Source organism: Mesoplodon densirostris, chromosome 19 (assembly GCF_025265405.1).
Source record: "Mesoplodon densirostris isolate mMesDen1 chromosome 19, mMesDen1 primary haplotype, whole genome shotgun sequence".
NCBI classification, from domain to species: domain Eukaryota; kingdom Metazoa; phylum Chordata; class Mammalia; order Artiodactyla; family Ziphiidae; genus Mesoplodon; species Mesoplodon densirostris.
In genome coordinates, this window is record NC_082679.1 from 38337339 (window position 1) to 38364969 (window position 27631).

General features: G+C 39.8%; 1 protein-coding gene across 2 annotated transcripts in view; it reads left to right on the top strand.

Moving 5' to 3' along the window:
- The window catches only part of RSPRY1 (ring finger and SPRY domain containing 1), a 47028-nt gene extending 19397 nt beyond the window's left edge, over positions 1–27631 (top strand). For both annotated transcript variants that reach the window (XM_060085107.1, XM_060085108.1), the window contains exons 3-15: positions 361–413; positions 1104–1216; positions 2245–2371; positions 3162–3220; positions 5121–5187; positions 6181–6312; positions 7213–7328; positions 8273–8416; positions 13388–13499; positions 18003–18105; positions 18457–18609; positions 22132–22236; positions 26092–27631. In XM_060085107.1, the coding sequence (XP_059941090.1) occupies positions 361–413; positions 1104–1216; positions 2245–2371; positions 3162–3220; positions 5121–5187; positions 6181–6312; positions 7213–7328; positions 8273–8416; positions 13388–13499; positions 18003–18105; positions 18457–18609; positions 22132–22236; positions 26092–26188 (1381 nt within the window). In that variant the 3' untranslated portion in view covers positions 26189–27631. The remainder of the gene's footprint in view (positions 1–360; positions 414–1103; positions 1217–2244; positions 2372–3161; positions 3221–5120; positions 5188–6180; positions 6313–7212; positions 7329–8272; positions 8417–13387; positions 13500–18002; positions 18106–18456; positions 18610–22131; positions 22237–26091) is intronic.

Here is a 27631-nt window from a genome sequence, read left to right on the forward strand (position 1 = left end):
TGTTGGCCTCCCTGGCTTGTCTCTATTGGCATTGGGCCACTAGAGGTAAAGCTGAAAGTGTGCTCTGGGCTCCAGTATTAGTCTCATGCTTTGACTTCAGGCTACATGGTGGTCCTTTCATGTGCCCTTGTGCCCATTTTATTTGTGGGCCATCATAGACAGTAACCTTGGAAATGAGCACACATGGTATGCGTTTGTCCTTATAGATTATAGTTCTGGTTGTCTCCTCCGTCTCTTTCTCTATGCTCACTCATGTACATTTCTTTCTCTTCCTACCCCCACACTTCCAGTTTGAACTTTTATTTGAAATTGTCATTTCTTATTTCTTCAAGTTTGATGTCTTGAATGTTTGTTTTTCAGTGATCAGGAACCTCCCTATTCAATGATTACATTGCACGAAATGGCAGAAACAGGTATTTTTAAAGTTTTTTAAAATACTTCCTAATTAATGATCATGAAGAAGTGTAGCCACTTTTTTTTTTTTTAATAAAAGACTTCAAAAATACTTAACACACATGATGAAGAAAAAAACCCTTAGTCTATGGAAATTTTCTTGTATAAGGACAATAATTAATAAGCACTGTATTTTATCCTGAGTATATGCTGCATATTTCAGTAATGGTTTTATCTCACGAAAATTATTAAAATAAAATTATTTTTGGCATTGACAGATCTTCGACTATAACTCTTCTAGAATGGGGAGGATAATTTTTTTGTCCCTCAATTTCCTAAATGTCATTCTGAAAATAGAGCCAACTGTTTCAGATACTTAATCTTCTTAGTTAAATCCTATGTCATAAATAAGATGCTGGAAACTATTTAATCATAATTTGAGAACCCAGAACCATAGCTTAAATTTTCTTCAAATAAAGATACCCCCAAATCACCAGACTCCTGTAAGTTAGGATTCTTTGTCTCTACTGTGATGACTAGCAATTGATGACCATGTCCATGCCAAATACTAGCTGCTTAAAAGCTATAGGATGTTTCTATTTTCCAAGAGTGTTTCTATTTTAATGTGAAGTCATCTTGTGTTGTAAGTTATATATTTTCACATTTTTAAAATATGGCTCCATCGTATAATCTTCTTGATTTGCTCCTAGATGAAGGATGGTTGGACGTTGTCCAGTCTTTAATTAGAGTTATTCCATTGGAAGATCCACTGGGACCAGCTGTTATAACATTATTACTAGATGAATGTCCATTGCCCACTAAAGTAAGTTAATACTTATCTTTTATGAAACTGACATCTACGCTTAAACACAGGATGAATGACCACAAAGAACGTTTGATATAATGCATTTCTTTTTATATATTTTGGGTCTGTTTTATTTAATGTTAATTTCATTATGTAAACTTGTTTTTTATTACTAATAAATTGCTACATCCTCTTTCTGTCAATAGCTTACTCTAAAACTTTAGTTTAAAATTTTTAAAATGTTAAAAATGGAAGCATTTGTATCTGAAATGGCAATCTTTGAAACTAGAAAAGAATGTTCAGTTGCTGAGCTGATTTTCTTATCTCTCTCCAAACAATTTCCTCATAACAAAAGTTTTTTAAACATTTTCTATTAAGAGAAAACACTGTTATAGCAAAAGCACTTTTGAGTCTTAAACATATTAAATATTGGCATAACTTTGCTTATCCCTTATGTAGAACGAAAGTATCTAACTTTCATTGCCTTATTCCATATGGTCTATGGAATCCTTTTTTTAAAGTTTTGGATTCTGGCATCTTTCATTTGTTTAAGCCTCAGACATTTGGGCCTAATATGGAAAACATGGACAGAGGGAAAAGTCTTTGGCCTTGTCACTGGTGAATTGACCTTTGCCTAGTCTTTTAAAGTCTTTGCCTTTAAAATTCTGGTGATATTTGTTCTTGATTGATTAAAAAAAAAAATTTGTAAGAAACTTTGTACTTCAGTATCACTAAGCCCTATTGTTATCAATCATACTGGCATTTGGGTGGATTTAGTCTGTTTAACGACTCGAGTATATAGCATATATTTGATACAACTGGTACATTTTGAATGAAATGGAATCTAGCAATTCATTTAAGAAAACCTTCAGGTTGATCAAATAATATTTCCCATCAATAATGGTATCCTGTGACTATATCATTTTTGTATGGTCATTCTGAGTTAATTTAATACGTGGTTATTGCTTCTGTGTCAAAGAATTACCTTGAGAAAAAAAACCTAAGTAATATATTTATCAAATCCGTTTGTACATTTTTGTTTTTAGGATGCACTCCAGAAATTGACTGAAATTCTCAACTTAAATGGAGAAGTAGCTTGCCAGGACTCAGGTCATCCTGCCAAACACAGGAACACATCTGCAGTCCTAGGCTGCTTGGCTGAGAAACTAGCAGGTAACTCTGGGAAGCTCCACCAAGGAAGATCTTAAGTTGTTTAACATCAAGGGGAAGATGGCACTGCAGGTCTTTGATCAAACCTGCTTTACCAGAAAAAAGTGTCTCTAAAAAAATAAAATAAAATTGAGCAACAGGGTCTAACTGGAAAAAAATTACTCAAGGCCACAGAGGTAAATGCAAACTAATTTAGCTTTGAGGACTTTCAGAGGGAAATTTAAAAGAAAAAGTTTTCCTTATTTGCTTTAAAATTAAAAATAAGAGAAAAGGCTAAGCTCATATAATAAAGATTGTATGTAATATACATATACACACACTTTATAAAGTTTAGCTAGGCAATAGAGACATATTCGGTAGGAGAAGAAGAAAAGGAACTTTAAATTGGAGCAATTCCTGAGAAGACAAGCAGATTTTTTACTTGTCTGTGAATGTTACCCATTTTAGGAAAGTTAACATCAAAGTATAGGTGAATAACCCAGCTAGTTGTGTCATTTATGGTGGAAGAAACAATGGATTAGAAATCAAAACATGGGTATTGGTTCAGCCTCTGCCATGTGCTCCCCAAGTGCCCTGGAGTAAGTCACTTCAGGAGTGTGTTTCAGGAGTGGGCTCAGTTGCTCACCTGTGAAATGGGGATAGTACTATTCCCTGCCTTAAGCAGGAGGCTTGAATAAGATAATGCACATGAGAGTACTTTGTAAAAGAGCTCTACAATTTTATTGGTATTAGTTACAAATTCAAAATAATGTAACACATTTAATTATATCCAGTGTTTCTTGTATTTATCTAGGTCCTGCAAGTATAGGTTTACTTAGCCCAGGAATACTGGAATATTTGCTACAGTGTCTGGTAAGTGAGACATCAAAGCTAGTTATTCTTAGTCATCTAGAATTGTGCATTTTTCTAAAATTGCCCACTTAGCCACTGGCACAGAGAATGGAATCAGCTATAAATTTTATTTGCAGGTGTTTCCTGAGTGTTTATCTATTCCTTCCTGTGTTTAAAAAGAAGTAAGGGCAGGATAGGAATTTATTGCAAGCAAAAACAGCTGAGTTGGTCTGCTTTTAAATTTAGTCATAAGATAGGTGCTATGATTGGCTTTTTTTGTGTGCGTCCTTAGAGTCTGCCAAATGGTAGTAGGAACCTCCACAGTGGAAACAAAATTACACGGCATTCCAAGCCAGGAAACTGTGAGGTCAGATTCCCAGTGTATATAAATCTCTGTTCCTCCATCCCTCCCACCACTACTGCTCTTAAAACTATTGTTGAGTATTTGATATATCGTCTGAAGCTTGTGGTTTGCCAAGGCTGTGCTATCGGATCTCTCACACTGCTTGACTGCAGTCTTGACTGGTCTGTGTTTTTTAAAGTTATTTTTGCAGGCCTACTGTGCATTGGCCTTTTTTCAAAATCTGAAGGACCCTATTTTTCAGGACCTATATTGTATGTACTTAAAACACTTAACAGTATGCTAAGTAAGCACTGTAGGGATACAGAAGTAGTCTAACAGTCCTTTGCCCTCAAGCAGTTTCCTGGTTAGGGGAACAAAACTACTGAGACAAGATAATTAGCCTCCATTTTATGACAGGATATGATCAAGGGCAAAATAGCTTCCTTCAGACCAAGTGCCAAGGGTTCTGAGAAGGTGGTTGGGAGGTGGGAGAAACGGGTGGAGGGGGCTGGGAGTCATGGGAGGCAGACTTCCTGATGAAGGTGGGACCTCAGCTGGGTCACACCACAGGGCTAGGATTTGTTTGTGCACACAGGAGGAAGAAATGGGTTTCTTGGCTAAGGGCATATCACCGGCAGAAGCCCAGAGCCAAAAATGGCCATGTTCCCAGCATATTACGGAGAATTATCTGATCAGAAGACAGTGTTCAGAGACAGGAGGACATAGACTTAGTAGCCAGGTGGGGAGGGCTCAGGGCCTGAAAAACCAGACAGAGGGAATGAGAATGGATGTGGCAAGAAGCAGGGCGCTAAACAGGCTTTGCAGCAGGGAAGGGCAATGGTTACATGAGCTCTGCAGAACCCAGTTGGGCACCAGAAAAGTGAGTGGAAATCATCTGTTGTTCTAGAGCTCTTTTGCAGGCACCTAGCATAGCTGTGGGGAAGGATGGCTGTGAGAAAATACGATGTTAAGCAGATAGACCTTCCTTCAAATGTGAACACATGTGACATGAACTTAAATGTAACTGAAAGAGCTCACTTGTTGCTCTCTCCCACCTACCATCAGCATTTGTAGAATTCCTTTCAGAGAACAGATTGAAAATGAAGCCATGAGTTGTTAATTTCATTATTTATAATTTTGGAACATGGTAGTGATGAATGGCTCCTTTTAGGGTTCTGAATAAAAAGCCATTTTTAGCTATATTTCTGGGCTTCTGTTTGGCTTGCTTAAAGGAATATAAGAATCAGCATGATTTTATTTAACAAAGCTTTAATATATAAATGTTACTAAGTAAAATAACATAGTACATTTAATAAGATACTTTTGAAATTTCCATATCTATAAACGAACACAGTAACTTCAAGAAAATAATATAAGATTTTAAGAGACTCTATCTTGGTTTATTACTATCAATATTAGCAAATGGATAATCATGGACTTGAATGAGTAAAACTTTTCCTACTGCTCCCAAAAAAAAATCTAGCACATATTGGGTAAGAAGAGGAAATTGATAACTTGCCGCCTCTGCAGGGCAATGATTTTTTTTTTTTTTTTTTTTTACCTTTTGTTGTCTTTCAGAAATTACAGTCCCACCCCACAGTCATGCTTTTTGCACTTATCGCATTGGAAAAGTTTGCACAGACAAGTAGGTATAGTGACTTCTTACATTAATGACCTATATTGCTTGTTAAAAATCTTATTTTTCATAGTTACTGGATGAGCTGATGCTTTTGAACCCCATCAAACATGCATACAGTCTGGGGAATTCCCTGGTGGCCTGGTGTTTAGGATTCTGGGCTTTCACTGCCGTGGCCCCAGGTTCAATCCCCGGTTGGGGAACTAAGATCCCTCAAGCTGTGTGGCACAGCCAAATAAATAAATAAGAAGCATGCATACATTCTGATTTATCTGGGTAAACATCTCAAAGCCAATAAGATTTAACAGTGACAAAGGCAAGAGTTTTCTCACCTAAAGAATCAAAACTTGATGGTTCTGAAGAACCTAGGGGCAGGACAGGAATAAAGACGCAGACATAGAGAATGGACTTGAGGACATGGGGAGGGGGAAGGGTAAGCTGGGACGAAGTGAGAGAGTGGCATGGACATATATACACTACCAAATGTAAAACAGATAGCTAGAGGGAAGCAGCCACATAGCACAGGGAGATCAGCTTCGTGCTTTGTGACCACCTAGAGGGGTGGGATAGGGAGGGTGGGAGGGAGACGCAAGAGGGAGGAGATATGGGGATATATGTATATGTATAGCTGATTCACTTTGTTATATAGCAGAAACTAACACACCATTGTAAAGCAATTATACTCCAATAAAGATGTTAAAAAAGAAATATATATATGTATATATATATATGTGTGTGTATATATATATATATATATATATATATATATATATATATATAAAGAATCAAAACTTGGTGACCGTGATTACCCACTTTTTATAGCTAAAAATTTAGTGATCACATTACTACTTTCTAGAAGATCGAGCTCTTGGGCTTTGTCATTATTATAGTTTCCAGATTCTCTAATTTAATTGTCTCTCCTCACTCTTTCCCTCCATTAATCTACCCAGCAAATCATCCTACTCTTTCATGGTTAATTTAAGGTTTATGTCTTCCCAACAGGTGAAAATAAATTGACTATATCTGAATCCAGTATTAGTGACCGGCTTGTCACATTAGAGTCCTGGGCTGATGATCCTGATTATCTGAAACGTCAAGTTGGTTTCTGTGCCCAGTGGAGCTTAGACAATCTCTGTAAGTAGGAGTTGTCCTTTATTAAAATGCCTGTTTTCATTTCCAAATCCACTTCTTAAGTAGGGTCACAGGTCTTTATTTTGTGACAGTGAGTGTGAGTTTTTCCATATAAGGTCCTCTACTGGTGGGTTGGCTATATTCTAGCAGTAAAGTATCCTAGGGACTCTTCAGACTATTAGATGGAATGCTTCTAATTGCAGCACTCTCCTGTTCAAAAACTTTTACTGGTCCCCTGTTTCCTCCTGCATCCAGGCCATCAATCAGATGCCACTGTCTAATCAACTCTTTCCAACACAAACTCTTCTCACTGTCCTACAAGCAGTTCCCAATCATTCCTACCCCTGGGCATGTTCCCCTCACTTGGAATTCCCTCTTTACTCTTCTCTCTGTCCCAAGTTTGCTCTTCAAAACTCAAGTCATGTCTTACCTATACCGTGAGAGTTGCTCCCAACTTTTCTTTTTCTCCTCCAAGAGCTGCAAGAACTAAAACTATATTACTGCTCTTTCCTCACTCCCCCTCCCACGGGTAGCACTGTGCTAAAGCACAGTTGGACATCTGACCCCTCTGCTCATACTGCAGCATTATGGGGAGTAGCTCAGTGCCCAGCCTGTGTAGTGCCAGTTAAAGAATAATTCTGAAAAAGTACCATTTGGATTTTGCTGCATGCAAAATAATGACTATAGGGAACAGAAATATAAACCTAGCAGTGCTGTCTTTACTAGCATTTGCGTAATTAATCTTCCTATGGCAGTGTAGCAGCAAAGCTAAGGTTATAAGTCTACCAATTCTGCCATTTATGAGCACCTCCACTTCTTAACTAGAATGGCAACTAGCGATGACAGTAGCTTTTTTCTCCACAACAGCCTGCCTTAGAAATGTGCCCACTTTTTCTTTTGCAGTTTTAAAAGAAGGTAGGCAGCTGACCTATGAGAAAGTGGACTTGAATAGCATTAAGGCCATGCTAAATAGCAACGATGTCAGCGAGTACCTGAAGATCTCGCCTCATGGCTTGGAGGTAAAGCTTCCATAGACGGACCATTCTGGGGATAAAATCTTGTCCTCATTTTCCTGCACTGGTTCTGAACAAAAGCAATCCTTGCAAAATAGATGGAAATTTTCTACATACTCAAAGAGTGTTTAGAGGTAGAAGTGGTGGGAGAGAGCGTGTTTGGGATATTATTTACTCTTTCATATCTAACATGGTCCTATACATATAGTACAAGCTATAATGTTTATTGACTGGTTTAAATATGTCTGATTTTCATCTCTGCCATTTTATGCAGTTAAAGGTACAAAGACTAGTGTTTCTAAAAGAGGCCCTTCCTTTTTTAAATCCCTGCATAACCAATTGTTTTCAGTCTAGAGCTTCATCTTTTCCCTGTATGTTGAAAATGTTGCTGATTTGGGGGTGAAGGTTAATGAAAGAGCCGCTTATATACAGGAAGGTACCATTAGGCACTAGACATGTCAAGATTTAAGAGCCGTTTGAAGAATGGCTGCAAATAGTTTCTTTGATCTTACATCTTGCCAAATGCTTTACGTAGTTTTCTGCTTTAGATTATTTTTAGGTACTCCATCTTATACACTTCAATATCCTTCTCTCCCTCATCTCCCTCCCTAACAAGTACAGGTTAAGGCAATGTTTATGCATTTGGAAAAGATTCTACTATAAGAGCAAAGCTCTGTAAGTACTTAAAAATGAAGCCAGTAGCCTTCACTAATTCTTACTTTAAGGTCTTCCAGTCCTTTCAATCTGGAACTCCCTGGAAATTAAACTATAAAATAGAGTGTCCTTCCTTCGGTTTTGTACTTTTTGTCACTGAGAATGCACAGGGAAGAAGACAGTAGTCCACCAGGAGCTTTAATGAGGAAGAATAGATTCTACCTTCAGAGCAGTCGGTTATCTCTGGTGGTCTTCAGGCATTGATGGTGGACTGCCATGCTCTTTTATTTTGCCAGGCTCGCTGTGATGCCTCTTCTTTTGAAAGTGTGCGCTGCACCTTTTGTGTGGATGCTGGGGTGTGGTACTATGAAGTAACAGTGGTCACTTCTGGTGTCATGCAGATCGGCTGGGCCACACGAGACAGCAAATTTCTCAATCATGTGAGTACCTTGGAGACCTGAGCGGATGAGAGCAGCAGCAGTTTTTTTGGCGAGTGGGTGGTGGATACTCATTTTTCAGATGGTTTTGCACAATAATCGTTCCTTGGGCTGAATCACATGGTGCCAAATCCCTAACAGTGGTTTTCTAAACTGATTTAGAAATAGGAAAACACAGGTGAAATTGCCCCTCAGCTGTTTTTTTCCCCTCAAGTTTTAAGTTCATGTTAATCTTCCACCCAGAGTTTAGATGTGCTCTTTTTCCTTTTTTTTTTTTAAATTAATTTATTTATTTTGGTTTTGGCTGCATTGGGTCTTTGTTGCTGCGCGTGGGCTTTTCTCTAGTTGCAGCGGGGGGGCGCTACTCTTCGTTGGGGTGGCTCCTCTTGCTGTGGAGCACGGACTCTAGGCGTGCGGGCTTCAGTAGTTGTGGCGCACGGGCTTCAATAGTTGTGGCTCACAGGCTCTAGAGTGCAGGCGCAGTAGCTGTGGTGCACAGGCTTAGTTGCTCCATGGCATGTGGGATCTTCCCGGACCAGGGGTCGAACCCGTGTCCCCTGCACTGGCAGGCAGATTCTTGACCACCACGCCACCAGGGAAGCCCCTCTTTTTCTTTTTAGGCTCTGCTCCAGCCCCAGCCACATCTTTGGCTCAGTTTTTATATTGGGTCCAGTGATGGTTTTTACCTTGCGTTTAAGCTTTAGGAACTTTGTGGGAATTCTATTCCTTTCATAAAATACTAAATGTTGTCTTGACTCCTCTTACTTTACTTTTACCTTGTAATTAGTAGGCACATTTGTTTTCAATATTCCGTATTTATCTTTTGCTATACAACGCTGTAATTTATAAGGGAAAATTAAGTCCACTAGAGGAAGCAGAATTGGGCTGCCTCTACCTGGGTGTGAGAGATTGGGGTTCTTCGCTTTCCTACAAATGTTAATTTCTTGCCATTTTATACCCTTCTAATGCCCAACCCAAACGGCTTTCTTCTCATAGTCATATTATAAGCTGTTTAGAATTAATCCAGTTTTGATCAGGAATATTTTGTGGACATATGATTTTTACCCTTTGAGCTGGGAAAAGTCCCTTAGATTTTTTTTTTATGTTAATCTAAATAATAGCCTCCCATCCCATATGTAAGGTCCTGGGATGGGTTTTAGAAGTGATCCAACAAAATCAAACTAAACTTGCCTCCCATAAAGCTAGTTTCTAAAGTGCCCTTTCAACAAGGCAGTACAGCATCCTGGAATTGTTCATGGCATTTTACTAAACTCCTTGCTGGAAAGAGACAAATTGGAGGAAGAGGGCCCAGGGAGAGGTCAGGTCTGGATTTTTTGTCCAGGATGGAAAACTGGACCCCAGTCTGCCATTGCTTTGTTGGGAACCTTCCCTGATGCAGCGCCTCCTAGTCCTCTAGGCCTTATTTAAAACCTGGAAGAATGGGGCTTTTTGTGGCACCATGTAGTCAGAAGTAAGTGGGTCTGGAGAACAATGCCAGTTAGTCTTTTAGTGCCCAACTTGGGCACTAATTTAAAGAAGACAGTATCAGTTACACTGACAGCCTGCCCCAAATGATGTCCTCAAGATGATTTTTTAGGACTTAAAAAAAAAATCTTAATTTCCAGAGCACCTTCATTTTAGAGCCTATCATCCAATTCCCACAACAGTCTTTACTGTCACAGTTTCCATTTCACAGATAAGAAAACTGAGACTAAGACTGGGACAAAAAGAAACTAGGACTAGAATTCAGTCCCCTTCCTATTCTACAATAGTTGTGTTCTTTGCATTTGAAAATGGAGAGAGAGAGTCTCAGAGAAGTAGCTAGTCTCATTCGGAAGTAAAGATTTGTTTTCGAACTAGAAGAAATGTGGATTCCTCTCGGGAGAAAGCTTGGATATAAAATGTGCCTCTCCTAATTTGGCAGCACACTACAGGTCTGAGTGTAGTATATTTGAGACTGAATGTTGCAGATTGTTTTTTTTTTAATGGCCAATGAAGCTGGATCATTTTATCTGATGGATGAAACTAATTTCTGCCGTATAGTTGCAAAAACTTTGGCTTCTCAAGTTAAGAGGCTTAACATACTATCTTCCTACCCTCCAGATTGCTTGATAGACTTAATTTCTTTCTTTAAAAAACAAAAATGAAACATTTTTCCCTGATTCAAGTATTGGTTGGTTAGAAATTGGTGAAGTCTGATGTATCTTTCCCCAAATGTAGTATTTTAATGATGTTGCCATACTTACAACTTTGCTTCACATGGACATTGTTCTGGTGATTCTGAATCTTTTTGCCTGTACAGATAGGGTGTGGTTTTATGGAATAAGTCACTCCTAGAATACACGCAGTTTCTAAAACTTTGAAGTCTGTTCATAGACTTATTTTAACTCCTACTGCTTGGGCTTCGGTTTTGAAAAGATGATCAAAGTGTTGGGCTTGGACATAGATCATTAATCTGAGAAGCTAAAGGATAGTTCTTGTTCAGGTCAATTAGAGAATAGTTATCTTGTATATATTTATGGGGGTTTGGGAGGAGCAAGTCTCCAAGGGTGCATTTTGACTTATCTAAAATATCTTTTGCCTTTTCATGGGCATCTACCATGTGACAGGTCTTTCACATACTCATCTCTAATCTTTTTGAGAGTTTGGGAAGGTATTATTCTCCCATTTAAAGATGAGAATGAAGTTCAAAGAAATTAATTTAGAAACTTGCCCAAAGTCACCTAGCCTCCAACTGCTGGCGAAGAATTCAAACCCTGGTCAAGGCAGCCTGTGCTTCTTTCCCTGTTGAAGCCTCTTGCCATGGAGAAAATGACTCTGCTCTGCTATCTTAAACAGAAAAAGAATGACTTGGAAGCCTATTGGGGGCTCCCAGACTATTGAGGGGTTTGGGAACCAGACAGGCTCCAAGGCAGCGTCAGAGACCAAGACACAGGAAGTACAACAGCCAGTGTTTTAGGGACCAGGATGCCAACACTGCTGCCACAAGGGTCCTAACCATTCCTCCATGTGGGGTTACAGACACTAGGTGTCTGATGGGAGGGTCCGGTTGGCCAAGGTCACATCTTACCCCTCCATCTCCAGAGCAGGAGGCAGGACACTGTATCTTCATTACATTCCCCATAGCAGGAAGTGGTAGGGATACTGGACAGCAGAAGAAAGGATGGTGTCCACCACATAGGGAAGGAGTCAATATATTCCCTAAACAACAAACTATGGATAAATGCTTTTTTGTTGTTTGTTTTTAGTAATGTTGCCATTACTAAAGTATACGTGACCAGAACATACAGATCAAAATAATCACCCCAAGTACCAAGCTAGCTACACTGTTCTCTCATTTATCTGCCTCAGCTGATGGAGACCATAGTTATAGTTCTGCTGGGAATGTTTTCACGTTGAAAGAGGGTGTAGTACATCTGGACTGCTCTTTGGTATGTGAGCTCAAAGGGCTTTTTTTTTTTTTTTTTGCGGTATGCGGGCCTCTCACTGTTGTGGCCTCTTCCGTTGCGGAGCTCAGGCTCCGGACGCGCAGGATCAGCGGCCATGGCTCACGGGCCCAGCCGCTCCGCAGCATATGGGATCCTCCCGGACCGGGGCACGAACCCGTATCCCCTGCATCGGCAGGCGGACTCTCAACCACTGCGCCACCAGGGAGGCCCTCAAAGGGCTTTTTAAGGTGTATCTCTGCTTAGCAGAGGCACCTACTTCTTAGCCTGTGGAAGTTGATCTATGGTTAAAATGATTAGAGTTCCCCCTCTGTCTCCAAATGCCACTTTACTGTGAAATTCATCCAGGCATAGAAGACATTGCATGGTAAAGTCTTCTCTTAACCAATTCTTGGTGGCTGGGAATCTTCTAGGAATTTCTTTCAAGTGTTCAGTGGAGGACTTCCTAGGACATTAGAAAGGAAAGATAGAAAAGAATTGCTTGCCTTTGCCTATGCCCCAACACCCCACAAATAAAAAGTAAGTTTTTACTTATTTGTTCAGGCTTTGAAAGGAATAGCAAGATGTTTTTTCTAATGGACTGGTGAATATCTTCTCAGCCTTACGCTGAGAACTTAATGCAAGTTCATTTAACTCTTGAGTAGTCTGAATAGTGCATTCAGAAGCTAATTCAGAAGCCTCACTTTGGAGAACACTCATCCGAATTCAGTATGTTGTGGTCCGAGTAGTCAAGGAGCATCTTGGAGCCCTTTTTCCAATCTATCTCCTCACTGCATTGTCACATAGAATAAGCAGACCATCACCAGGATCTGAGATCTTACTTGGATTCAGCCCACATTTTCAATGCCTTTCTCCACTATAATCTTTCACCATTGAGCCTTAAAGATAGCAGTTGTCTGATACGCATGTTTCCTCTCTATTTTCTATTTCCTTCTTATAAGTGCTCAAAATAATTTCTTAAGATCCCACCTACCCTTTTATGTTAACAATAAAATAATTGTGAAATAATTAAAAGGCAATAAGTAATAAAAGAGGCTGCCAAGGACCTGTGTGATGTTCAAATATCTCAGAATACCTATTAGCTGATTACCCACTATAACCTTCTGTTGTCTCCAGTTTTGAAATCTCTGAGCATTTGGGTGTTTTGAAGTGTACTACATGAAAGAAAGGTGTTTGCCCACACCAGCCTTGGAATCAGAAAATTCCAAGGTCCAAACTTGACTTTTTTAGTAACATGTCCTTGGGCAAGCTGGTTGACTTCTCTGGGCCTTATTTCCTCTTAAGATGGAATATAATACCACCAGCCTCAAGGTGGTTCATGAGAATTAAATGAACTAACAGACGTGAAACTCGGGAAAAATTTGTTGGTGAAGTCACACTCTATTCTGACTCTATGTCAGAATTTTGGTATCTTCCAAGAACTGTAGGCTCTCTCCCTTCATCCAAAATGCTTAGAATTCTAGCCACCAGGTTAATGGAACACAGCAGGCAGAGCCTTGCTAATCTTCTGGGCCCTCTCTCCCTCCAGGAAGGCTACGGCATTGGGGACGACGAATACTCCTGTGCATACGATGGCTGCCGGCAGCTGATTTGGTACAACGCCAGAAGTAAGCCTCACCAACACCCCTGCTGGAAAGAAGGTATTCATTCCTCTCCATCATGAATTTATTAATTAGGTTAAGACATCTGGTTATGATGAGGCATTTATTACGTTAGGCTTTAAAATCTTTTAATGGAAAAAGAGTAAATGTGAAAAGGGATATTAGCTTTTGTATCCCCTACCATAGATGTGAACCGTACTCTCCTGATATTCACCTCTGATGGAGCCCTTCCTTTAGCAAAACATTTCAGACTATAAAATTCTTAATTTAGTGGGAAAATGATCATCTTAAGATTAATATGAATTCTAGTTTCCTCTCTGGGTATATGTGTTAAATCAAAGCAGCCGTGGAGATATTGAGGACACTGAAATTATAATGCCAATAAAATAAGGTTATTTTCAGAGAATTGGCACTGTTCAGTGGACACATTCCAGGGCTCCCTAGGGCAGCTTTTAAAGATGACTTGAGTACTGTTAGTCTCAAACACTTTTGCCCAGCCTCATTTCTCCAGACATTGGGCTCAGGATGCTGCAGGGCCAGGACTCTCAATCAAAGCTCTAGGATTTTAGCAAGAATATATCTTATCAACAGCATGATCTTTTTTGCCCCATTCAGTTTTTGTTTCCAACTGCTTTGCAATATCCAATGTCCTAGACCCATGAAAACATTTATTAATGAAAGATTCAAACAGCGTAGTTAGAGCCACAGTTGATTTGTTAAACACTTATACCAAAAAATTTAAGGTGAGTGTTTACCCCCAACTAAATACAGTGAAAACAGGGCTTCCCTGCTTCAGCACCACTGCACCGGAGGGTAGTATTCTCAAGGGGCCTCCTGGTGCACTGCCTTGTTCTGAAGCTATAGAGTCATATGGTAGGGGATGGAACCTCTGGAAAAATTTTATTCCCAGCATTGGAGCTAGATGGGGGATATAGCCCAGTTTCTTCTCCAAGCTGCCCTCTCTCTGTTTCCTGCCGCAATCAGCATTATAGATGTAAACTGAATTTTCAGGCATGCTAAGAGAGCAGGAATTTGACCCTTGCTGTGAGGGGACAGCTTCTCTTAATTAACTAATAGCATGGAAAGGAAAAAACCTGCAAAGCCCACATAAGCCCTCATTTTAAGGGTTTGCAAGTTAAAGGAACATAACACTTCTTCATTTTTTTAAAATACTTTTCTGATATTTTTTTGTTGTCGTTGTAAATTTATTTATTTTTGTCTGCATTGGGTCTTCGTTGCTGCACACGGGCTTTCTCTAGTTGCGGTGAGTGGGGGCTACTCTTCATTGTGGTGCGCAGCCGTCTCATTGTGGTGGCTCCTCTTGTTGCGGAGCATGGACTCTAAGCACGTGGGCTTCAGTAGTTGTGGCACGTGGGCTCAGTAGTTTTGGCCCGCGGGCTCTAGACCGCAGACTCAGTAGTTGTGGCACACTGGTTTAGTTGCTCTGCGGCATGTGCGATCTTCCCTGACGAGGGATCAAGCCCGTGTCCCCAGCATTGGCAGGCGGATTCTTAACCACTGCGCCACCAGGGAAGTCCCAACACTTCTTCATTAAACAAAGCATAAGATAGAGGTACTGTCTGCAAAGACTGTCTTGTTTGTTTTTTAAATGATTTTTTAAAAGATTTCTTAAGTTTATTATAAAATTTGGAAAATAGGGGTAAAAAGCAAAATGAAACCAAAATCTCATGTAATTCCTCCATCCAGAGATTTCTTTAAAACACAATCTGGTGTGTATATATAGATATGTATTTTTTTTTATTAATTTACCTTTAAAATTTTTTTAAAATTTTTATTGGAGTATAGTTGATTTACAATGTTGTATTAATTTCAGATGTACAGCAAAGCAAATCAGTTATACATATACATATATCCACTCTTTTTTAGATTCTTTTCCCATATAGGCCATTAGAGAGTACTGAGTAGAGTTCCCTGTGCTATACAGTAGGTCCTTATTAGTTATCTATTTTATATATAGTAGTGTGTATGTGTCAATCCCAATCTCCCAATTTGTCCCTCCCCCCACCCTTATCCCCTGGTAACCAGAAGTTTGTTTTCTACATCTATAACTCTATTTCTGTTTTGTAGATAAGTTCATTTGTACCCTTACTTTAGACTCCACATATAAGCGATATCATGTGATATTTGTCTTTCTCTGTCTGACTTACATCACTCGGTATGACAATCTCTAGGTCCATCCATGTTGCTGCAAGTGCATTATTTCATTCTTTTTTATGGCTGAGTAATATTCCATTGTATATATGCACCACATCTTTTTTATCCATTCCTCTCTTGATGGACATTTAGGTTGCTTCCATGTCCTGACTATTGTAAATAGAGCTGCAGTGAACATTGGGATGCATGTATCTTCTCAAATTATGGTTTTCTTCTGATATGCCCAGGAGTGGGATTGCTGGATCATATGGTAGCTCTATTTTTAGTTTTTTAAGGAACCTCCATACTGTTCTCCATAGTGGCTGTGTACCAGTTTACATTCCCACCAATTTACATGTACCAATTTACATTCCCACATTCCCACCAAAAGTGTAGGAAGATTCCCTTTTCTCCCCACCCTCTCCAACATTTATTGTTTGTATATTTTTTGATGATGGCCGTTCTAACTGGTGTGAGTTGATACTTCATTGAAGTTTTGATTTGCATTTCTCTAATAATTAGTGATGTTGAGCATCTTTTTTTTTTTTTTTTTTTTTTTTGCGGTACGCGGGCCTCTCACTGTTGTGGCCTCTCCCGTTGCGGAGCACAGGCTCCGGACATGCAGGCTCAGTGGCCATGGCTCACGGGCCCAGCCGCTCCGCAGCATGTGGGATCTTCCCGGACCGGGGCACAAACCCGTGTCCCCTGCATCGGCAGGCAGACTCTCAACCACTGCGCCATCAGGGAAGCCCAAAGCATCTTTTCATATGCTTTTTAGCCATATGTATGTCTTCTTTGGAGAAATGTCTATTTAGATCTTCCACCCATTTTTTAATTGGGTTGTTTGTTTTTTTGATACTGAGCTGCATGAGCTGTTTGTATATTTTGGAGATTAATCCCTTGTTGGTTGCTTTGTTTGCAAATATTTTCTCCCATCCTGAGGGTTGTCTTTTCATTTTGTTTATGGTTTCCTTTGCTGTGCAAGAGCTTTTAAGTTTAATTAGGTCCCATTTGTTTGTTTTTATTTTCATTACTCTAGGAGGTGGATCAAAAAAGATCTTGCTGCGATTTATGTGAAAAAGTGTTCTGCCTGTGTTTTCCCCTAAGAGTTTTATAGTATCCGGTATTACATTTAGGTCTTCAATCTATTTTGAGTTTATTTTTGTGTATGGTGTATATTTTTTGTTGTTACACTCACTATGCATTGAACAGCTTTCCAGGTTATTAAATAACATTGTTTTTAATGGCTTTTCAATATTCCATTATATAATAGTACTATATTAATCAATGCCTCAAGGTTAGACAGTTACAATTTTGTCTTTTAAAATTATTATATAAAAAAATTATAAACCATTCTGGGTTTTCTCAGGATAAATCCTTAGAAGTGAATGTTCTCTGGCAAAGGGTATACAAAATTTCAAGGCTTTTGCCATATATTGCCAGATTTTCTTCCAGTACCACTGAGGGTCAGTTTTTCTTGTGATCACTTTATAATTTCATGTATTTATCTTTGACAATTTATTTATTTATTTTTATAAATTTATTTTTTATTTATTTATTTTTGGCTGCATTGGGTCTTTTTTGCTGCACTCAGGCTTTCTCTAGTTGCGGTGAGCAGGGGCTACTCTTCATTGTGGTGCATGCACTTCTCATTGGGATGGCTTCCCTGTTGCAGAGCAAGGGCTCTAGGCACACAGGCTTCAGTAGTTGTGGCACGTGGGCTCTTCCCAAGCCAGGGATCGAACCCGTATCCCCTGCGTTGGCAGACAGATTCTTAACCACTGCGCCACCAGGGAAGTCCCTTTGACATTTTAAAAAGCAAAAACTTTATGAGTGAATATGAATGCTTAAAAAAAAAAAACATGTTTGGGGGCAGTTGTTATGTCAGACAGTTTGGTTTGGTTTGGTTTGGTTTGGTTTGGTTTGGTTTGGTTTTTTTGGCTGTGCCTCACAGCTTGCAGGATCTTAGTTCCTGGACCAGGGATTGAACCCTTGCCCTCGGCAGTGAAAGCACAGAGTCCTAACCACTGGACTGCAAGGGAATTCCCTCTCAGAGAGTTTTAACTCTCACCAGAGAGGCAAAAAAATTCATGATTTTGATCTTACCATATTTTACTGATCCCAAAATGCACATTTTCGCCACATTTTCACATCTTTGAAATTGGGATGCATCTTACAATTGATGACTTTTCATAGATTAATTGGCAGCATTTTCCTCTTAATGGTACATCCAAATATTGATGTAAACGGGTCAGATCAGTTGCAGAAGAAGCAAAAACGATGAATATGTTGACTACAGGGCTATAAAAACAGACTTAATACAGTGACATTAAAACCCTGAGACAGCAGAATCTCCATATCCTAACAGTGTTTCACTTTATCCTCTAGGAGACACAGTAGGATTTCTGTTAGACTTGAATGAAAAGCAAATGATTTTCTTTTTAAATGGCAACCAGCTGCCTCCTGAGAAGCAAGTCTTTTCATCTACTGTGTAAGTACCTTCTCTCAGTCAAAAATTTGAGCAGATGCATGGAATGTACTTTTCTCCAGAAAAGAAAAACAAAAGAACTGTCCATTTATGTAGTAAGTTGTGATGAGAAATCACTGTATTTCAAGTAATTGGAGGCCCATTTGATCTTACCTAAAACCCTCCCAGAGTTTGATATAGGAAGATAAGAGCAGGATGTTCTCTGGTTCACAGTCCTGTCTAGGTTAATAAACAGAATGTCACCCTTCTTTCTGCTCAGGTATGACTTATTCCCATTTTCTGAATACCACTTTGTGTATGAGCTTTACTTTGTTTTTATGAATTCTCTTGACCTCTGTTCATTTTCATTTGTAGATCTGGATTTTTTGCTGCAGCTAGTTTCATGTCATATCAACAATGTGAGTTCAATTTTGGAGGAAAACCATTCAAATATCCACCATCTATGAAATTTAGCACTTTTAATGACTACGCCTTCCTAACAGCTGAAGAGAAAATCATTTTGCCTAGGTAAGGAATCTGCAGTCAAAGAGACCACACTGGCCATGGCATAACCAGTGTTGGGCCTTTATGGTCTTAAAGGTATCTATAACATAATGTTGTAATCCTAGCTCCTGTTCTGGCTCAAAACGCAGGTTTGTAACGAGCCCTTCTGCACTATACTTCACCTTGGACTCAGTGTCCCAAGGCTTGAGAGTGGCTCAGTCAACAGTTTCCAGATGAACGAGAAAATGTCACACAGTGACGACAGCCCTGCCTGCAGCGGCAGAGCCTCCATAATATCCCAGGAACAGAAGGGCCACTTGTATCCCAGCTCAGAGATCTGAAGTTCATTCTTAGAACTTCCCTTCACCTTGTCTCGGTGCCTGACAGGGATTCTGAACTTCAGATTCCTCTTAGTGAAAGTGTGAAGTAACACCTTTCTGATCTGTCATACCCCATCATTTTTTTTTATGTAGCCTGTCTTCTTGGATGCGGCCCATAAACAAGTCTGCCTTCTCACATATGCCCTGAAAGGTAAAATTGATCCATCTAAGAGTTCCCCTGGAGGCTGGCCTTGGTTAAAACTGCTTCAGCATTTAGTTAACCACCCCTGCAGAATTAAACTTTCCAAAAGTCAGATGGCAATAGGCGCCAACTGTCGGAAGGTCTTCTTTTATGGGCAGCTTCTCTTGGTACCACATCACTTTGGCGCCCAAAGTGCAGCCTGCCTTGAATAAGAACAGCAGAGTTACAAGCTTGGGCAGTCCTGTAATACACTAGACTTTGTTTTTTGTGACAGTGACACCAAGACAGGAGTTGTTGGAGACTGAGTGGCCTCCTTAATGCGAAGGGGTCCTTTTTTACTCATAGGAATAGTATTCTTTTCTGACTTCAGGGTAGGAGATCATGGTCCTGTTTCTATCTGGCATTTTGTAAATTGTTATATATTGTAAATCCTCTCTATCTCTTCTTCTATTCATTCTTTTTTTTTTCTTCTTAAACTTTTTATTATGGAAAACTTCAGATACACACAAAAGAAAAAAAGAATAGTACAATAAAGCACCGTGTACCCACCTCTCAGCTACAGAAGTCATCTACTCAGGACCACCTGCTTCTCTTACAGTTTTCCCTCATCTCTGTTAATAGCTCCATTGTCATTCCAGTTTCCCTGGCTGTAATCCTAGAGTATCCTTGACAAGGCAGGGTATGACTTTCTGCCATTTCCACGACAGATCCCTCAGCAAATCCTGTGGGCTGTGCCTTCAGTATATATCCCAAATCCAACTACTTGTCCCTCTCCCTGCTACCACCATGGTTGAAGCCTCCATCATTTTTCACCTGGATTGTTCTTGCCCTGCCCTTAAACTGTAGTCTCCCTATTCCTGCCTTAACCCGCTTTGGTCTATTCAGCACAACCTCCAGAATGATTTTGTTACAACATAAATCAGATCATGCACTTCTGTGCTGAAAAGACTCTAGTGGCTTCCTCTCACTTAAGGTAAAAGCTTAAATCCTAGCAGACTCTATATGATTTGTCCCCTCCTCTCCTCCATTACTTCTCTGACCTCCGACCCTCTCCCATATGCTCCTGCTCTTTCAGCCATCCTGGCCTCCTTGCTGCTCCTGAAACATACCAGGTCTACTATTGTAGCCCCAGGGCGTTTGCACTAGAATGTTCTGCTGTCGCAGTGCTTCCTGCTACTAGAATGTTCTGATGTGTGTTTTCCAGTACCACTGAGCAGTTAACTCGATTCTGACACTGTCTACCTGGAGATAGCATCAGATCCCACTGGTGAAGGGCTCAGTCCTGCAAAGACTGCCCTTTTCTCCCACTTTAGATGCCAGTCACAAGTCCAGGTTATGACCAACCAGCTGTAAATTGGAGGCTCCCATGACCTCCTCCTTGGGTTTGATTAATTTGCTAGAGCTACCACCACAGAACTCAGGAAAGCAGTTTACTTCTTACTAGGTTACCGGTTTATTATAATAGTATATAACTCAGGAACACGCTATCTGTGCATGCCAATCTCCCTGCCTCTCACTTGTTCACCAGCCCTGAAACGCTTTGAACCTTGTCCTTTTGGGTTGGTAGGGAGGCTTCATTACACAGGGCTGGTTCATTAAATTATTGGCCTTTGATGATTGAACTCAGTCTCCAGCCCACTTCCCATCCCAGGAGGTGGGGCAGAGGAGAGAGGAGGGAACTGAAAAGTTCCAACCTTCTAATCACCTGGTTGGTTCCCAGTCCCATCCTTAGGTACCTAGGGGGCTTTTTAAAAGCCGCCTCATTAACATAACAAAAGACCTTTCTAGCTCTCTTAACTTATGAATCATCGAGGGTTTTAGGAATCTGTGCCAGGAATGCAGATGTAAACAAAATATATTTTTTATCGTAAATCACAATTTCTCTCCAAGATGCCCGCAAGGCTCACCCTCTCACTCCCTTCATGTCTTCACTTAAATGTCATCTTAGTGAGACCTTCCCTAGCTGCCGTATTTAAAATTATAACTCCCTGCCTCTCACATACACACTCCTTATACTTCTCCCTGCTTTATTTTTCTTCACACTACTCATTAGCATTTAAAATTCTGCATATCTTACTTTTTAATATGATTTATTGTCTGTTTTCCCCCCACTGGAGTGTAAACTCTCTGAAGGCAGGGATATTTTTTTAGTCCTCTCTTCACTGCTGAATCTCCAAAGCTTGGAACAGTGCCTGGCACATAATAAGGCCTTATGTGAATTGAACGAATGTTTCCTCTTTCTCTTGGCCATCCATCAGGCTGTACCTTCAGCAGAGCAGTTCTGCATGTCTGCCTCTCCAGTCCAAGCTGAGTGAAAGTATAATGCGAGGGTTCTAACCCGATGTGTCTGGACTTCCAGGGTGACTATGATGATCTATCATAAACACCTTGAAAATTGTGTGTGTGCATTTTTCTTGGGAAATGCTCTATGCGTTTCCTCAAAATCTTAGAGGTGTGTGACTTAAAACGTTAAAATTTGCTGCTAGGGACTTCCCTGGTGGTCCAGTGGGTAAGACTCTGCACTCCCAATGCAGGGTGCCTGGGTTCAGTCCCTGGTCAGGTAACTAGATCCTGCATGCATGCTGTAACCAAGAATTCTGAGTGCCGAAACTAAGACCCGGCACAGCCGAGATAGACAAGATAGATAGATAGATGATAGATAGATAGATAAACAAAAAAAATTTTTTTTAATTTGCTGGTAAAATAAAAAGAGCACTGGACTTAGAACCAAAAGACTTAAATTTGATTCCTGAATCTGTTTACTGTGTCTGACCTATACAAATCATTTCCTTCCCTTTTCTTTGTAAAATGGGAACGACCATGCCTCCTTCATTCTCTCTTTTAGAAAATCACTGAAAGATTGAAATGAGATGTGTTGTGTGAAAACTTTACTGAACAAAGCTTAGGGAATACATGGTAGACTCACATGCACAGAGCATTTTCAAGGCACTTCTTATGCATCACTGCTAACAGGCCCCATTTATTTGTTGACAAAATAAGTTTCAAACTGTGTTTTCTACTCAGGCACAGGCGTCTTGCTCTGTTGAAGCAAGTTAGTATCCGGGAAAACTGCTGCTCCCTGTGTTGCGATGAGGTAGCAGACACACAATTGAAGCCATGTGGACACAGGTAAGGGGGTTTGTTTGGTCATTGCCTCTTTTGTACATTATATTAGACAAAGTTTCATCCTGTTCCTGAATTGCTTTTTACAGTGTTACCAGTTCCATAGCTGTTCATCAAGGTTGATAATATCCAAAGTGGGCTGAATGAGGAATTAGAGTTTGCCAAGTGGAGATGGAGATGGCAGCACCTCCCTGCCACCTAACCAAATTTCAGTTGTCTGAGATAAGGGCGGCCTGGATCCTATAGAACAGAGTGTCTAAAACATCAGCAAGAGCAGCAAGGAAGACAGTCCCTAAAAAGGCCATCCCAGCTAAGGTTAGAAACGGGAAGAGGAGTTCGGCAGTGTGCTGGCCTTGGCCTAACCCAGGCGTGTGTGCTGATTGTGTATGAGCAATACCTATGCTGATGTTCCAGGCTAGCTCCCTGCAATTCATCACACCCCATACCCTGCCTTGCTCTTATTCTTGACATAGCTTTAGCTAGCAGGTCGCCTACGGGTCCAGAGCCTGGAATGATGGACCCCAGTTTTTCTCCCCCAGGTCTGACTCAGCCTGAGCCCCTGACTCTGCCTCTGTACATTTGCCATCTTATGAAATGGGTTGTTATCTAATCATCTGGTAAGGGACATACATGCAGTGAGTTTATCTCATTTCACCACTAGCTATACCCGTCTGTCTTCTGAAGGAAAGGCACAGTGACTCCAGCTGTGATTATTCCTCTGTATCAACTCTCTAGCCCAGAATGCCTGAGGATCTGGGCTTATTTATCTCTGAGCTTTCTGGCCCTTCTTGGTGGTTTTGTGCATAATAAGGGCTCATGAAAGAGGGCTGAAATCTAAAAACTTAGAACCGGGTATCTTAAGTATGACCACAGTCTCCTTACTAGATATATCCAAAACAGAGTTGGAAGAGGAAATAAAAGAATTATAAGAAAATTTAGCTCCACTTTCAGCAACAACAATTTTAGAAGGGTAGAGGTTAAGAAGAGAAATCTGGCTAAATGGAATGACATGAGCCAACCCCTAGAAGAGACTGAAAATCTAAGCATTCCTGTTACCATAGAAGAAATTGAGATGATTATCAAAGCTACCTTTGCCTCCGCCGCTAAAAGCACTAAGCCCAGATGGTTTCACAGGTGAATTCTTTCAAACTTTCAGGGAATAGATAGATTCTATTTAAACTTCTCCAGACCACAGAGATAATAGGAAAACTACAATATTCTTTTTACAAAGCCTGCATCATAATCATATGAAAAGCTGACAAAACACAAAAAAAGAAAACTTATGTGGGACTTCCCTCACGGTCCAGTGGTTAAGACTTTGCCTTCCAATGTAGGGGGTGTGGGTTTGATCCGGGTCCAGAAGCTAAGATCCCACATGCCTCACGGCCAAAAAACCAGAACGTAAGACAGAAACAATATTGTAACAGATCCAATAAAGACTTTAAAAATGGTCCACATCAAAAAAAATCTTAAAAAAAAAGAAAGAAAATTTATGAATATAAACCTAAAAATCCTAAATAAATTATTACCAAATAGGACCCAGCAACACAACCAATGGGGCTTATTTCAGGAATGTAAGGTTAGTACAATATAGGAAATCAATTCATATAATTTCCCAAATAGGCCAAGGGACAGTGGAGCAGAGAATTAACACTTTCTCCAAAAATGCTGAAAAGGTATTTGTTAAAATTCAGTATCCATCCCAAATGGATAGAATACTGCAAAACAGAAATGGATGTAGGGAATAAAATAGTATAAAATAAGAATGGATGGATACTTCCTTAGCAATATAAAAGATGTATATATCTCAGCCGAACACTAGCATCTTTTTAATGGTGTCACACTGGAAGCATTGCAAGAGATGCTGGGGACAAGACAAGGATACCTGCTATCAGCACTGTGACTTGCATTGTATAAGCTAAAACAGTTAGACAAGAAAGAGAAAAGGGATTAAAACTGGAAAAAGGAGCAAAATCATCATTTGGAGATAATAGATTACATAGGTAGATATCAGGAGAATTGACTAAAAGCCTATTAGAAACATTGTGACAATTGAATAAGCTAGCTGGTTACAAAAAATAACTTAAAACAATAGCTTTCTATATATAAATAACAACTAATTAGAACAAATATTTGAAGGTCCCGTTTACAATAGACAAAAAAAAAAAAGCTTAAGAATACATTCCAAGAAATATATGGTGCCTATCTGAAGAAAACTTTTAAACTACCAAGGAATGTAAAGAAGACTTGAATAACTGGATCTGGTCTTGGATAGGAAGACCTCTTAGTGTCGTAAACGTGACAGTTTTCCCTAAACTCTTAAGTTTTATTTGGTCCATATAAAAAGGACAACATGGGGCTTCCCTGGTGGCGCAATGGTTGAGAGTCCGCCTGCCGATGCAGGGGACACAGGTTCGTGCCCCGGTCCGGGAAGATCCTACATGCCGCGGAGCAGCTAGGCCCATGAGCCATGGCTGCTGAGCCTGTGCGTCCAGAGCCTGTGCTCCGCGACGGGAGAGGCCACAACAGTGAGAGGCCCGCGTACCAAAAAAAAAAAAGGACAACATGGGTTTTCGGGTTTTTTTTTTTCCTTCTGGAAATAGAAATGCTAACTTAAAAGTTTATGATACTAAGGCAAGAAAATTCTGAAAAAGAAGAGTTATGGAGAGGACCAACCCTACCTACCACATCTTAAAATATGTTAAAATAAATGTTAAATTTGCAACAACATGGGTGGACCTGGAAGGTATTATGCTTAGTGAAATAAGTCAGACAAAGAAAGACGAATACTGTATGTTATCACTTATATGTGGCATCTAAAATAAAACAAACGAGTGAATATAACAAAACAGAAACAGACTTACAGATATAGAGAACAAACTAGCAGTTACCAGTGGGGAGAGGGCGGGGGCTAGATAGGGGCAGGGGATTAAGAGGTATGAACTACTATGTATAAAATAAATTAGCTGCGAGGATATATTGCCCAGCACAGGGACTATAGCCAATATCTTTTTTTTAATGTATTTATTTATTTATTTTTGGCTGCATCCGGTCTTAATTGAGGCACGCAGGCTTCTCTCTAGTTGTGGCGTGCGGGCTCCAGAATGTGAGGGTTCAGTGGTTGCAGTGCACGGGGGCTGGCTCTCTAGTTGTGGGGCGTGGGCTCAGTAGTTGCGGCGCTAGGGCTTAGTTGCCCTGCGGCATGTGGGATCTTAGTTCCCCGACCAGGGATCAAACCTGCGTCCCTTGCACTGGAAGGCAGATTCTTAACCACTGGACCACCAGGGAAGTCCCTAGCTTTAATTGGAGTATAATTTATAAAAAATTTTAATCACTATGTTGTACGCCTGAAACTAATACAATAATGTAAATCAACTATACTTAAAGAAAGGTTAATAGTTTTGTCCCAGTATATGAAAAGAATGACACAACAATGGAACAGAAGCCCAGAAACAGAACTGATTACAAAGAAAAATTTAACATATGATAAAGGCGTTATGTCAAATCTGTGGTGAGAGAAGGACTATTCAGCAAATGATATTGGGATAGACGGCTAGCTGTCTGGGAAAAAGTAGCATTGTATCTCTACCTACATATACACATCTGTATGTATAGGCTATGTACATATAGACTTTCTGGAAGAATGCACATGAACTTTTAACTTATTCCTCAGAAGAGGAAGATTGAGGATCAGAAATGGAAGAGAGACTTGCTGTTTATATATTTACTTTTTGGTTTAGCCATGTGCGATTATTACCCTTTCAGTTAACATGCTTGTTAACATTTTAGGTGGAGTCAGCAGATCGTCAGTCTGACCTTCTGAAGCACTGACCTAACTGGCATTTATGTCTTTCTCCTCAGTGACCTGTGCATGGATTGTGCCTTGCAGCTGGAGACCTGCCCATTGTGTCGTAAAGAAATAGTGTCTAGAGTCAGACAGATTTCTCATATTTCATGACACACGTGAAGAGGCATCATGGACTTACTTCTACTCAATTCCAGCCAATGTTGAAAAGAAAAACAAAGAAAAAAAAATCTCTAATCCGTTGTACGCACATTGAAACTTATAGCCATGGCCAGATTTTATGCTAAAAAACGATAGTTTGTCAAAGACAAAATTCTCCCAGAATCTAACCCAACTTGCCAGCCCTGAGAAATTCCTTTTAAGGCCAAGGAAAGCTGAATGCTAACAGCTAGGCCTGCGGTACTTCCACGAGAAACAGTAGGAGACAATGCCCTCCTGAGCGCTGAAACCACACCGGATTTCTCCAGGTTGGGTTCATTTGATTGTTTAACACAGGATGTTTTGTCTCATATTCTAAAGTTTTTATTTTGGGCAAAAGTCATTATGGAGAAGTAAATGACAGCGTTTCTGGGTTAAGCATAACTTCCCATTGGTCAGAGAGCCACCGGTGTGTTAAGCATGGATATTGCAAGACTTGAAGCTATGAAACTAGAATCACACAGGTCAATACTACAAGCAACATGGAGGGCCTGAAAGAAGGTGCACAGACTGTAGGAAAAAACCCAAATTTTTGATATTTCAGTGATTCCAAAGAACATTCTAGTTTTTTTTAACTGCAGAAAATTGGTGGTATTTTCACATTCATGGTGTTTTTATCCAATTTCAGTACCCACATTTTGTGAGGAAAAAATGTTTTAACAATGCAGGAGGAATTCTTAAATTAATCGCAATGTTAGACTGGAGAAAATTTGGTATTTAGGGTATTTTTAGGCTACCATCAAATGAGGTCTCTCTGTTTTTTGTTTAAAAAAATTTTTTTAAATCAGTATTGTTTTTGGAAGTAATATACTTTGCAACTGTTGAACCAGTAGTCTCAAAAACTCTTAGAGGTCAGTCTGAGAGCATGTATTCCTATTGTTTAAAATAAATACATGTTTTTGAATAGTAAATTCAATCATGGATTGTTGACTACGTCTTCATCCAAAGTGTTATTCCCTCTCAGGGTCTCTGGTGAAGACCTTCAAGAGTTTGGTTTTTTCTCCCAGAAAATTGGAAGGTAGAATTGTAAATTCATAGAACTTATTTTATAATGGTGTACCTCAGCAGCTGCCTTTCAATTTATGCCAAGTCCTTACTGAGTTTATACTTGAATAGTAAATATTTCTTCTGAGTTTTACAGTGTCTTAAATTCAGTGCACATTTTTTTCTTCCTTTCCCACCCTTTATTGTTTGTAGTTTATTAAATTGTCCTATTACAGAGCTGATTTCCTTCCTGGCCGTACTTGTTGGGGTGCTGGATTTTTTCCATGTCTTTAGTCTTCCGTAAATTCAAAAATATATATAAATATATATATATATATATATGTTCTCTTCTTTAGCTTGTGGTGAATACAGTAATTTGCATTGAAGAAATAAAACATTTGTTGCCTTTTTTGA